This window comes from Harmonia axyridis, chromosome 6 (genome assembly GCF_914767665.1).
Source record: "Harmonia axyridis chromosome 6, icHarAxyr1.1, whole genome shotgun sequence".
Lineage (NCBI taxonomy): Eukaryota > Metazoa > Arthropoda > Insecta > Coleoptera > Coccinellidae > Harmonia > Harmonia axyridis.
The window spans coordinates 38,117,000-38,128,798 of record NC_059506.1 but is presented as its reverse complement, the minus strand read 5'-3'; the positions used below and the strand labels follow the sequence as shown (position 1 = coordinate 38,128,798).

Here is an 11,799-nt window from a genome sequence, read left to right as displayed (position 1 = left end):
CACCATAGTTGTTCAATTCAGGAATGAAATAATTAGTAATCATGGTTCTATGCCGATCATCATTGACTGTAACGTTCTGGTCATCATCGTTTTTGAAGAAGTACGGACCAATGATTCCACCAGACCATAAAGCGCACCAAACAGTCAGTTTTTCTGGATGTAACGGTGTTTCGACATACACTTGAGGATTTGCTTCACTCCAAATGCGGCAGTTTTGTTTGTTGACGTAGCCATTCAACCAGCAGTGCGCTTCATCGCTAAACAAAATAAAATGGACGTAGTGCGCGATACGTATTCCGCACAGAACCATTATTTTCGAAATGAAATTGGACTATTTGCAAGCGTTGTTCAGGCGTGAGTCTATTTATGATGAATTGCCAAACCAAACTGAGAATAAATCACTTGACAGCTGTTGAATCGGTCGCCATCTCGAACAGTAATGCCAACTTAAAGTTATATACCTCGAAAAAAAAATACCCGTAATATAAGGTATAAGGGTTTGTGAACACACAGAACGACAAACAGAAGAGAATTTTTTTAGTATCTCAGAGACTTCAAATTTTAAGGTACATGCAAACAAAAATGTGTAAATAAACTTTATTTGCCGCTTTAAATAATATAAAATCAGTGTTTTTCTCAAATTTTTTCAAAAGTATAGTGTACTAATTACTTTTTTCTCAGTGAAGTACACATCTTAGTCTTCACCAGTTTATCGATACATTTTTTCATTAAAGATTTATTTTCTGAGCTTTGGCTCCAACGACTCATCATCATGCAGTGAAAAGGTGTAGTTCTAATCACAAGCAGATTAGAATAAAACATAAATCTACAAGAAAGGATAATTCTTATCGATCTTGTTGTCATGGTAAACCAGAGCATCGTGGAAATGTGAATTAGGCAGATAGTAGCACTCGTGATCTTCAAAAGGTCGGTCCAGAGGATATCCCAGAGGATAATCGTCCATCCTGTAGACCGGATATTGAAGTGTATCATCGGAGGAGCCGCTAACATTACCACTCTTGTAAGGACTGATCATTATGTGAAACTGGACGGGGGTACCTCCAACTGATCCTTTTGGTAGGGCAACCCTGCAAAAAGAAGAAGTTCTTCAAAATTTTTTCACTCAAAAAAGAGAGCTTCCACTTCATGGTACTTGCTCCATTTGGTATTAATCCCGTCATTTAAACTTTAAACCTTGACTCACCTCCTGGGGAAGCAGATTTCATCTGGACGTATCTTAAACTCTGTCTTGTCTTCTTCAGCATCTAGAATTTGCTGGTAGGTATCTCTGTAGCTAACACGTTCATCGCAGTACTCAAACAGTTGATTCGAACTACGCTCCATAACATTTTCTCCTTTCTTCAGTTTAAAGGAGAAATAATCGAACTGAACATAGTTAATCATGTTCTCAGTCAAGACTGCAAATAAAACTTGTTTGAGGTACTAAATAAACTCCCATCACTATGTTTTTGAATCAAAAAGATAGAGTTTCGATACAATCAAAGCAAATAACGGGTGTTTTTTTTTTCGAGGTATATAACTTTAAGTTGGCATTACTGTTCAAGATGGCGACCGATTTAACAGCTGTCAAGTGATTTATTCTCAGTTTGGTTTGACAATTCATCATGAATAGACTCACGCCTGAACAACGCTTGCAAATAGTGCAATTTCATTTCGAAAATAATGGATCTGTGCGGAATACATATCGCGCACTACGTCCATTTTATTTTGTTTAGCGATGAATCGCACTTCTGGTTGAATGGCTACGTCAACAAACAAAACTGCCGCATTTGGAGTGAAGCTAATCCTCAAGTGTATGTCAAAACACCGTTACATCCAGAAAAACTGACTGTTTGGTGCGCTTTATGGGCTGGTGGAATCATTGGTCCGTACTTCTTCAAAAACGATGATGGCCAGAACGTTACAGTCAATGGTGATCGGTATAGAGCCCTGATTACTAACTTTTTCATTCCTTATTTGCACAACCATGATGTCCAGGAGCTGTGGTTCCAACAAGACGGCGCAACATGTCACACAGCTCGTGCCACAATCGATTTATTGAAAGACGCGTTTGGTGACCGCCTAATTTCACGTTTTGGACCTGTGAATTGGCCTCCAAGATCTTGTGATTTAACACCGCTAGACTACTTTCTGTAGGGATATGTAAAGCCATTGGTCTATGCGGATAAGCCACAAACCCTTGACCATTTGGAAGACAACATTCGCCGTGTTATTGCCGATATACGGCCACAAATGTTGGAAAAAGTCATCGAAAATTGGACGTCCAGATTGGACTACATCCGAGCCAGCCGTGGCGGTCATATGCCAGAAATTATATTTAAAATGTAATGCCACAAGATTATCTTGCGGATAAATAAAATTTATGTCAATCGAATAATCCATCGTTGTTTTATTGCAATTTAAAGTTCTATAACTCTAAAAAAAACACCCTTTATAATGGACAGAATCAAGGTACTAACAGTTGCCTTGTTTTGAAGCAAAACAATATATGAAATCCTCATGGGATTTGTTGATATTTGGTGTACAAAAAGACTTCAACATTTTCTTTCGTTCTACATACCTATGGTTTCACCATTTTTGTCGTATTTGGGCCCTATGTACACCCTAACAGATGCCACTTGCTCCACCTCCGATATCACTTTGATGCGGTACTTGAACGGTTTCTGGTTCAACCGGTACTGCCTAACCCTGACCTTAAAACCACCCTTCTCCATTTCTTCTTCAGAGACCTCCACAGCGTTTGAAACATCCGAATAGAAGTAGTCGAAGTAAGTAACCAGCTTATCAAACTCGACCTTCTGGATATAAAGGATGTTCTTGAAATCCAGATCCTGCCAGGTATATGGCGGTAGACCTTTCTTGTAGTTCAGGAAGAAAGTGTTGACGTACTTGTAGAGTTGATAAAAGGCCGGATCTGTTAGAGCGGTTTCAGAATGTTCCAGAGCAGAAGGAGCTAGTAAAAGTGGATGCGTTGGTGGGAAAGCGTTGCCCAACAGTCGTCGGGCGTGAAACAATAGCGAACCGAAGAATCTTAAGTTGGGTGAGTCTGCATTGCCTTCCACCATGTTGCCCAATACGTTCAAACCATCTCCGTTCAGTATCTCGACAGGTTTGCCATCTTTCTATTAACAAAACTTAATGATTAAAGCTGACCTTGGGCTCAATATGCTACTGGGCGTAAATTACCACTTTAACGCCTTGTTTTTGTTCTAAAGTGGTACTTTAACGCCCACTTATTGCTGACAAAGTACCACTTCAACGCATGCCCGGTGTTGGCTGTATAATTAATTGGAACTTCAGCTTAAACGCAGGTGAAGAATCACTTTAGCGTCCGCTTAACCTCAGGTAAAGAATCACTTTAACGCCCGCTTAAGTGCAGGTAAAGTATCACTTCAACGCCCTCTTACGTGCAGGTAAAGTTTCACTTTAACGCTCACTTAAGTGCAGGTAAAGTATCACTTTAACGCCCGCTTAAGTGCAGGTAAAGTATCACTTTAACGCCCGCTTAAGTGCAGGTAAAGTTTAACTTTAACGCTCGCTTAAGTGCAAGTAAAGTTTCACTTTAATGCCCGCTTATGTACAGGTAAAGTTTCACTTTAACGCCTGTTAAAGTGCAGGTAAAGTATCACTTCAATGCCCGCTTATATGCAGGTGATGTATCACTTTAACGTCCGCTTATGTGCTGGTAAAGTACTTCTTTAAAGCCTGGTGGTTCTTTGTGTATAATGTATAGGGTTTTTTGGACCGGGGCATGTTGAAATTCAATAATATTTTCCATGTGATTTAACTGTGTATTACCGTTTGGTATATGACTCCTGCGTCTATTGCATCTCTCAATCTTCTAGAATAGTCTTTAATTAAAGTTAAGCTGCGCTCGTAATCTATAGAAGAACCAAGTTTTTGTGCCCTATTGGTGTAAAGCTGTTTCAAGTCAGCGGAATTCGGTCTTATCGGGAGCTCCATACCATTAGGATAACGTAAAGAAGATTTAAATCCTGCTTCAAAAGGCATATCCCAGTCAATTTCGCTTATATCTCCTAGGTTATTAGACAGGCGCTCTAAATAGAACCTATAAAAGAGAATATCTACTTATTATTACCATTATAACCCTGACAAAGTTATTCAAAAATATCTTGTTTGAGGCTGCCATCTCCGTCAGTTTAAGTTTAATGAAAAGATTACGCTGTTTAAATGTCTCACCTTGCAGCTGATTGTTGAGAATGAAAATAAAAAACTTCCCCCCTCTTCTGAAACACATCATTCTCTCCCAAATCTTTTCCACTCAACCAGTAGGGATAATAGAGGTTGTAATAGTAGAAGAAGGCATTGATGCCGACGTCCTCCAGGTAATAACTCATGACCTTTTGGTCTGGGTGAAGATTCAAATAACTCTCGGAGTACCTAGAATTAATGGTGTAACCCACAAAGCCATCTTTCTCCTTTGGATACTCCAATTTGCCACCATAGTGTTTGTTCTTGAGTTCTTGAGCTTTCTGAATGGTATCGCTGCTAAAGAAGAAGTGGGGACTAATTTCGTATATGGGAGGGATGTTGAAGCTCTTGCAGTCTTTCCTATGGATTAAGGCAGCTCCGAAAGAATAGAGGAAGAGTCTACTGTTTAGGTTTTGTCTGGCCCAACAAGCTGCTTCATACAGGCTATCGAAAGTCTTGGCGTTGTAGAAGATAGAGAAGATGACTTTAGCTTCAAAGATGTGATCTTTGTTGAACTCCGAAAATATGGCTTCTCTAGGAAGATATCCCCTCTTGTGCAATGCTTCGATATTTTTAGCCACTTCTTTATTCTGAAAAGGTTAGGTTTGGTTAGATGTGATAGGTATATGGTTGATATTGAACCTTTACCTCAAGTTCTTTAAGATACTTATCCAATTCAAATTTGGTTGCAGTTTTTTGGATTTTTTTATGGTGGCTTGGCTGGTTTATGTGGTCGAAGAGTTGAAGTACGAGTTTGTATTTTCTAAGGAATTCCTTGTCAGCAACAGCTTAAAATTTCATGGAAGTCAAATTTTGAATGGAGCTTCACTATATGTATATTGAAGTTATTTTCCACATGAATAATTGTCTCGAATTACTATGATATCTTCTGGATAGTATTGAATACACAGTTTAACAATCTGATGAAGATATGAAATACTCCAGAAAAAAGAATCTCAATGAATAATCATTTCAAAAATTTTTTTACGTTTCCTATGTAATTCGAACTCTAATAACTGAAAACTAAATGAATTATAAAATCCAACAGAAATAATTGATGTTTGAGATGAGCTTCGTAAATAAAAAAAAATTTCTCACCATATTTTTCGGTTTTTTCTCCTTTTTCTGCGCAAATAAGTGTGGAAAAACTCAAAATGGCAAACAAACACCAGAAATACATCTCGACCTTCATTCAGCAGAGCTATGCAATTCTTCTTAAATATTTGATGATAAAATACTTCGTTTATGCACTTTATCTTATCAAATATGAACTTATTGCCAATAAATTGCAACATACTTAAATAATGAAAAAATAAATGAATATCAATAGTTTATGACTATTTGTTGGAAGTATTTGACCTAAAAAACTGAGAGATCATTCAATATCAGGTTCAAGTCTTGGGGATTAAAATTTTTTTTTATAAATTCATTTTTGTAATGATTTGGACATGACATGAGGTAGAAGAAAATAATGAACCTTAGTGTAAAATTTGTTTTTTTTTTCTTTTATTTATAACATTTTGGTGACATATTTTTGTTTATTGTTTAATAGTATTTTATCTTACACATTTTGAATATCTCAAAAGATTAATACTCCTATATGTAATTTACTCTATGTAGACCATGTCTCTCAATCAATTAAATTCTTTGAAAATGATCTTGTTTGTCAATTTTCACTATCTCATCACATTTAATAATTCTGAAATAAAATTCAATGTTTACTTGATATTTGTTTATTGTGTCTTTCTTCATAGAAATAATCAGTTCAATACATCATATATACACTATTAAATTCATGTCCTCAAAACTACAATAAAACAGCCAATCAACGGTTTAAAATTCCTTACAAAATATTCAAGCGGCTTTGTAATAAAGTTCTCCTCAAACTTCCAGTTTCTACTAAATAACCTTGTATCTAGCCTTGTTGAAACTGTGGTGTCCAGATGTTTGCAATTTGAGCAGTTCTTCTTTGATGAGACGTGTTATTTCAGATTTCGCTTTGGCCACTGCCATATCTGAGGTACTTTCGATTGCTAAGTACAGCTTTCTCTCTCCTTCCGGTGGTTGTTTTCCGTTAGGAACATAAGTACCACGAACTGTGATGCCTGCTTCCGAATATTCGGAAATTTGTGCTAGGGCCTCCTGTAAAATAATTCGTTATGTCAGAATTACGTCACTGATGACGTCAAGATCTGCAGTTCAACAGAGAGAGTTAGAAAATTTAGGTCTTTCTAGTCAAACAGCAAAATTTCCCAACTCTATTGAACATTCCGGCCTTGAAAGCCTTCAGCATAACAAAATATGAAAATTTACCTTGGAAGTTACCCTCCATCGGGCTTGTTGTGGGAAATCATTGATCTCCAACTCTTCCTCGTACTTCCTGAAGGTTTGCTCGGAATCTTCTGCATCGCGCTCATCGTCATCCTTCGGTTGATAGTTCAATTTGGTGTTGAGCTTGGCCGCTAACTGCTCAGCTACAGTCTTAGCCGTTATCGATAAGGCGTTACTACTTCCTTTGAGTATCGAGGCTGCTGCTTCTTGAGTCGCGAATTTGGCATCCATGGGAACAGTTTTGGTGAAGTTGATCTTCGAGGCCAATCTCTTGGCCAGCTCCAGCTTATCGACTGCTGTGCTCACTCCAGCCAATGCTGGGTTGACTATGCCTTGAAAAAAAAGGGGAAAAACTAATTATTTGTTGCAGTTTATTTTGATTCCCTCTAAAATGCAAAACAACCTTTCTGGACTTATTGTATTGTCATCCTGTTATATTAATGTCTGTCATACTGACATCTCTCAGACTTGACATCTATTGCCAAAGTCACATAACCTTTAAAAAAATCACCTATCCTGATGCCTACTGTCAGATAATTCGGCAATTGTCAAAATCTCAAGACTTTTCAAGAGTTTGAATAGTATTCATATAAATTGTATAAGTTATTCTTACCCAATGGAGCCTTAATCTCCTTCACTGTTCGTTTTGTAGCAAACATGCTCTCTATCTGTTGGTCTATATCGTGTTCCAAGTCCTCGTCATCAGAGTCGACCAAACCGAGGGCTGCTTTCTGGAACTTCTTTTTCTCATTCACAGCTGCCGCCTCGTTTTCGTCGAACTTGAAACCTTTACCACTGAAACCACCACCAGTATGGACCTTTTTACCCTCTGCTTCCTGCTTGCTCTTGTACGATTCCCAAAGGGTTCTAAGCTGTTCAGGAACGGTAACCGAAGCCAACTCGAAAGCTCTTATTATGTCTCCGGCATACCTAGACTGTTCGGGGGTTATGAAGGTGTAGGCGAATCCTTTGTTACCTGCCCTACCTGTCCTTCCACATCGATGAACGTAGTCTTCGTAGTGGTTTGGACAATCGTAGTTGATTACGAGGATCAGTTGTTTAACGTCCAGTCCCCTAGCAGCCACCGATGTTGCGATGAGGAGCTTCACTTTACCTGAAACAATCAAAATTTCAGAACACAGCGATTTTTGAACGTGGAAAACCCAGAATTTCATATAGGCATTATAATTCTCATCTTGTTCTTCATCCAGAACAACCTTCATAGACCAATTTTAATCCCACTGTATTCTATGATCGGCCTGCCAACATAAAGACTGCAAACTGACGTCGACCTTTCTCACCTTTCCTGCAATTTGACATCAATTGTCAAAGTCCCATAACCTATGAAAAATTACCTGTCCTGACGTCTTCTGTCAGATCATATTACAGTTATTCTCGGGTTTCTGGAATTGCTTTTTCAGATAATATTCAATTTTTTCGAAATTTTTCCATGTTTTAATGACAAAGGAAAGATCATAAAAATCGGTCCAGCCATTCTTGAATTATGTTTTAAAATACAACAGATTTACCTGACTTGAAATCGATGATTGTAGAATCCCTGTCAAACTGGTCAATGCCACCATGCAAGCTCAAACAGTTATATGCCATTTTCATAAGCTCCTTCAATAGAATATCTGCATTCTCCTGTTTGTCGACAAACACGATTATGCTTCCATGCTCTTGATACAATCCCAGCAGTTCCAAGAGCTTGAGGAACTTCTGATCCTCCTCTATAATGACCACGTTCTGCTCTACGTCCTTACAAACCACGGATCGACCTCCCACCTGCACCTCTATTGGTTTCTGCAGAATCCTACGGGCCAGGGCCTCCATCTGACGGGGAAACGTGGCACTAAACATTACGGTCTGCCTATCCGGTCGAACATTGTCTATTATTCGCATCACCTGGGGCTCGAAACCCATGTCGAACATTCTGTCAGCCTCATCCAAAACTGAAATCATCGTTCAGTAGTAGAGAATGAGAAAAATTATTCAATTAATCTGCAATGTGATCTAACCTTACATAACCTACAAAGTGTCATGTCAGAAAAACATAGAAAAATAAGACAACAGTGTTCCTGGAATGAAACACCGCAAGGTGCACCTTTAAAATTGGCATAGTGTTTTATTTGATGTAAGAAATCTACAGTAGTGTTCTAGGTTACTTACCGATATAAGTTACCCTCCTTAGGTTTGTAACTTTCCCACTATTGGCTGCCAACATATCGATCATCCTACCAGGCGTGCAAACGATGATTTCCGCACCCCTCTTAAGTTCTGCAATCTGTTCCGAAATACCGGTGCCCCCATAGACGCACACCGCATGCAAGTTCAAACTTTTCGTGAACTTCTTTATGTCTTTGCCGATCTGCATGCATAGCTCTCTGGTAGGTGTCATAATTATAGCTATGGGGCCGTCGGTTTCCTCCAAAGGGGGCTGATCCAATATATGCCTGAACATCGGAAGTAGGAAGGCAAGGGTTTTACCGCTTCCTGTTTTTGCTATACCGATAAGGTCCCTTCCAGACATTATGGCTGGTATTGCCTGGACCTGAATTGGTGTAGGCTTCTCATAGCCGAGTTTCCTTAATATGTTCAGCTCTTTGGTCGATACTCCACACTGGGCCCATGTTTTTATTGGTTTTGGACATCCTTTTCCTAAATAATACAATTTTAAGCTTTAATAAAATATATTACTTTTAAAAGAGTTAAGAAAACCATTTTTATTTCAAGTTCTTATGTTGGTATATGTGATAATCTGTAATTAGTGTCAGTTGTCATTCACTCTGTCAAACTGTCAAGTGTCAGATTTCCAAATTCTAAATCTTACCTTTTACTCTAATTCCTTCTAATTCTTCCTTGTAGGCATCAACTTCTTGTGAAGTCATCTTGCTTATTTCCGGTACTTCAACATAAAAGTTCTTCCTAAAGGGAATATAGATTATATTATTGTGGTCAATTTTGGCCAGGTCCTTTCTTTGTTTATTGGCTATGTTGGCTGCGGTATCTTTCAAATCTTCCTGTTCTTCTTCTGATGAGTATTCAAGGCCATCTTGATTTTGCTCGACCAGCTCTCCTTTCCTTGTGTCTACTTTCGATTTTGCTATACCCGTAACTATGACCAGATTACCTTTTTTGGTAGTGTTAGCATCTGATTTTTCTGGTTTTTTGACATGTAAACGATTTATACTGCGTACTTCAGCCTGGACCTCTATAAAATTCAAATAACTATAACAGTAACCTATTTATTTATATATCTAAACATTAATGCTATCAATTACTTTGTTGCTAAATGAAAACTTAAGATGTAAAAATTAATTATTGATTCTTACCTTTCATATACTCATCTAGAGGATCAACTTCATCTTCTGCAGGGGCTTCAGGTACCTTTTCTGGTTCCTCCTCATCTTTTTCTTTCTCTTCCTCATTTTCTTCCTTTTCGTTTTTATCCACCTTATCTTCATCCTCAGAATCATCTTCAAGAGACCACTTTTTAGTTGTACCTTGAGGTATTGTCAAATTAGATACTAAAGTTCCTTTTTGTGCCTCTTTTTTCGTAGCTTCTTGTTCTTTCTTTTTCCTTTCAGCCCTCCATCTTTCTATTCTTTCCCTACGTTTTTGCATTTCCAATTCCAATTTTTTCTGCTCTTCCTCTTTGTCCAAATTTGTTGGATCAAATGATAACCCTGATTCATCTACTTTAGGTTTTTTTTCAGGGGATCGACTGCGAGTTTTCTCCCTCCTTCTTTTCCTATCTCTGCTATCTCCTCTGGAAAGGTTATTATTCATTAAATTATATTATTGAGCTGGTTAAAATTTTTTACCTTCTACGATCTCTATCTCTACTATAAGAGCGTCGTTCTCTTTCCCGTCTCTCTCTTGATCTACTTCTTCTATCTCGACTTCTACTTCGTCTGTCATTTCGTTCCCTATCCCTTGATCTGCTCCTTCTATACCGACTTGATTTGGCCCTGTCTTTACTTCTGGATCTTGATCTCCTACGTTTTCGATCAGGAGATCTACTCCTACTTCTATCACGTCTGCAAAGTAACGAATAAGAAAATTATCAACAGCAGAGGCAAATCTTATATTTATTTACTGAAGGCTGTTACTAAATTTATTCATGTTCATTTTATAAATACATACCCCCTAACCATTTTACATTTGCTTGTTTGGTCTTTTTGTTTCAATTATAGTTTTATAATTCTTGGTTTTGTTAAAATTTTAATAATTTAGTGTTTCTGAACTAAAACAAACGCAACCAAACATAACCCTTAAAATGAGCTGTCACAGAACACTAAAATACTGATGTGGGAGAACAAACAATGTTAGAATATTGAGGCACAAAATACTAATATATATATTGAGGAATTGTCGTAGACTTGGATATTAATAGAAAAAACACATGAATCTCAAGAAAAGAATGCATATAATAAATTAAATTCTTTATTTGCGGCAATATTTAGGTAGATTCGTACTTTATGGTCCGTAAATAATATTTGGTGCCTACACAACTAAAAAACTACGAATGTCAGTAGTCAAATTGTAATCAATAGAAATTTGTGTCAGCTCAGTCAGCTGTTCAAATCTCCAATCTGTCATGTGATTTTGGTTCTTCAATAAACACTTCGATATCTTGAAATTTCTCTTCGAACAATTATCTTGTAAAGAAAAATGGCCCTACATTCAGCTGTCAAAGGAAAACTAATTTCCGTAATTGGAGACGAAGACACATGTGTTGGCTTCTTACTTGGTGGAGTTGGGGAGATAAACAAAAATCGCCACCCTAATTTTCTGGTTGTCGACAAGGGTACAGCAGTCAGTGAAATTGAGGAGTGTTTCAAGAGATTCATTAAAAGGGATGATATTGATATCATTCTCATTTCCCAAAACATTGCAGAAATGATCCGACATGTTATTGATTCACATAATCAGCCCGTCCCTGCAGTTCTTGAAATTCCTTCGAAAGATCATCCTTATGATGCTAGCAAAGATTCTATTTTAAGAAGGGCCAGAGGAATGTTCAACCCTGAAGATTTTTCTTAAATTGTATTTTAGAAGCAGGAAAAGTGTTTATATATTACGTTGTATATAACATTCCTCTAATGTATTCATATAATAGTTAAATTTTATGTTGAAGAGTATTAAAATTTATTTGATGGAGCCTGAGTCATTAAAATGCCTAAAAATGAAATCTTTCAGAATGAAACTATCACCTTATGTAGTTGAATATTT

The 11,799-nt window shown here is 37.5% G+C and overlaps 3 protein-coding genes across 3 annotated transcripts; 1 reads left to right on the top strand and 2 right to left on the bottom strand.

Annotated features, from left to right (window-relative positions):
- Positions 1 to 826: 826 nt before the first annotated feature.
- LOC123683157 (hexamerin-like) lies at positions 827 to 5,802 on the bottom strand. Its single transcript, XM_045622057.1, has 7 exons — positions 5,799 to 5,802; positions 4,882 to 5,021; positions 4,222 to 4,823; positions 3,820 to 4,090; positions 2,582 to 3,143; positions 1,205 to 1,418; positions 827 to 1,088 (listed from the first exon to the last, which is right to left on the bottom strand). The coding sequence occupies exons 1-7, from the start codon at positions 5,800 to 5,802 to the stop codon at positions 827 to 829; spliced, it is 2,055 nt and encodes a 684-aa protein (XP_045478013.1).
- LOC123681877 (probable ATP-dependent RNA helicase DDX46) lies at positions 4,882 to 10,871 on the bottom strand. The gene is made up of 10 exons (XM_045620214.1): positions 10,711 to 10,871; positions 10,389 to 10,604; positions 9,897 to 10,333; positions 9,395 to 9,775; positions 8,734 to 9,222; positions 8,094 to 8,516; positions 7,178 to 7,678; positions 6,547 to 6,896; positions 5,332 to 6,375; positions 4,882 to 5,021 (listed from the first exon to the last, which is right to left on the bottom strand). The coding sequence occupies exons 1-9, from the start codon at positions 10,719 to 10,721 to the stop codon at positions 6,133 to 6,135; spliced, it is 3,051 nt and encodes a 1,016-aa protein (XP_045476170.1). The 5' UTR covers positions 10,722 to 10,871; the 3' UTR covers positions 4,882 to 5,021; positions 5,332 to 6,132.
- A 261-nt stretch (positions 10,872 to 11,132) lies between these two features.
- Positions 11,133 to 11,727, top strand: LOC123681885 (V-type proton ATPase subunit F 1). The gene has a single exon (XM_045620231.1). The coding sequence runs from the start codon at positions 11,239 to 11,241 to the stop codon at positions 11,608 to 11,610; it is 372 nt and encodes a 123-aa protein (XP_045476187.1). The 5' UTR covers positions 11,133 to 11,238; the 3' UTR covers positions 11,611 to 11,727.
- The last annotated feature ends 72 nt before the right edge of the window (positions 11,728 to 11,799 follow it).

What these genes read in the sequence shown, in the direction of transcription:
- LOC123681877 (XM_045620214.1), bottom strand. An exon ending in AGAGATAGAGATCGTAGAAG is followed by an intron (nt 10,334 to 10,388) that starts GTAAAAAATTTT and finishes TAACCTTTCCAG; the next exon opens with AGGAGATAGCAGAGATAGGA. An exon ending in GATGGAGGGTAACTTCCAAG is followed by an intron (nt 6,376 to 6,546) that starts GTAAATTTTCAT and finishes ATTATTTTACAG; the next exon opens with GAGGCCCTAGCACAAATTTC.
- LOC123683157 (XM_045622057.1), bottom strand. An exon ending in AGTATCTTAAAGAACTTGAG is followed by an intron (nt 4,824 to 4,881) that starts GTAAAGGTTCAA and finishes TAACCTTTTCAG; the next exon opens with AATAAAGAAGTGGCTAAAAA. An exon ending in TCTCAACAATCAGCTGCAAG is followed by an intron (nt 4,091 to 4,221) that starts GTGAGACATTTA and finishes TCTCTTTTATAG; the next exon opens with GTTCTATTTAGAGCGCCTGT.
- LOC123681885 (XM_045620231.1), top strand. Translation starts at nt 11,239, where the DNA reads ATGGCCCTACATTCAGCTGTCAAAGGAAAACTAATTTCCGTAATTGGA.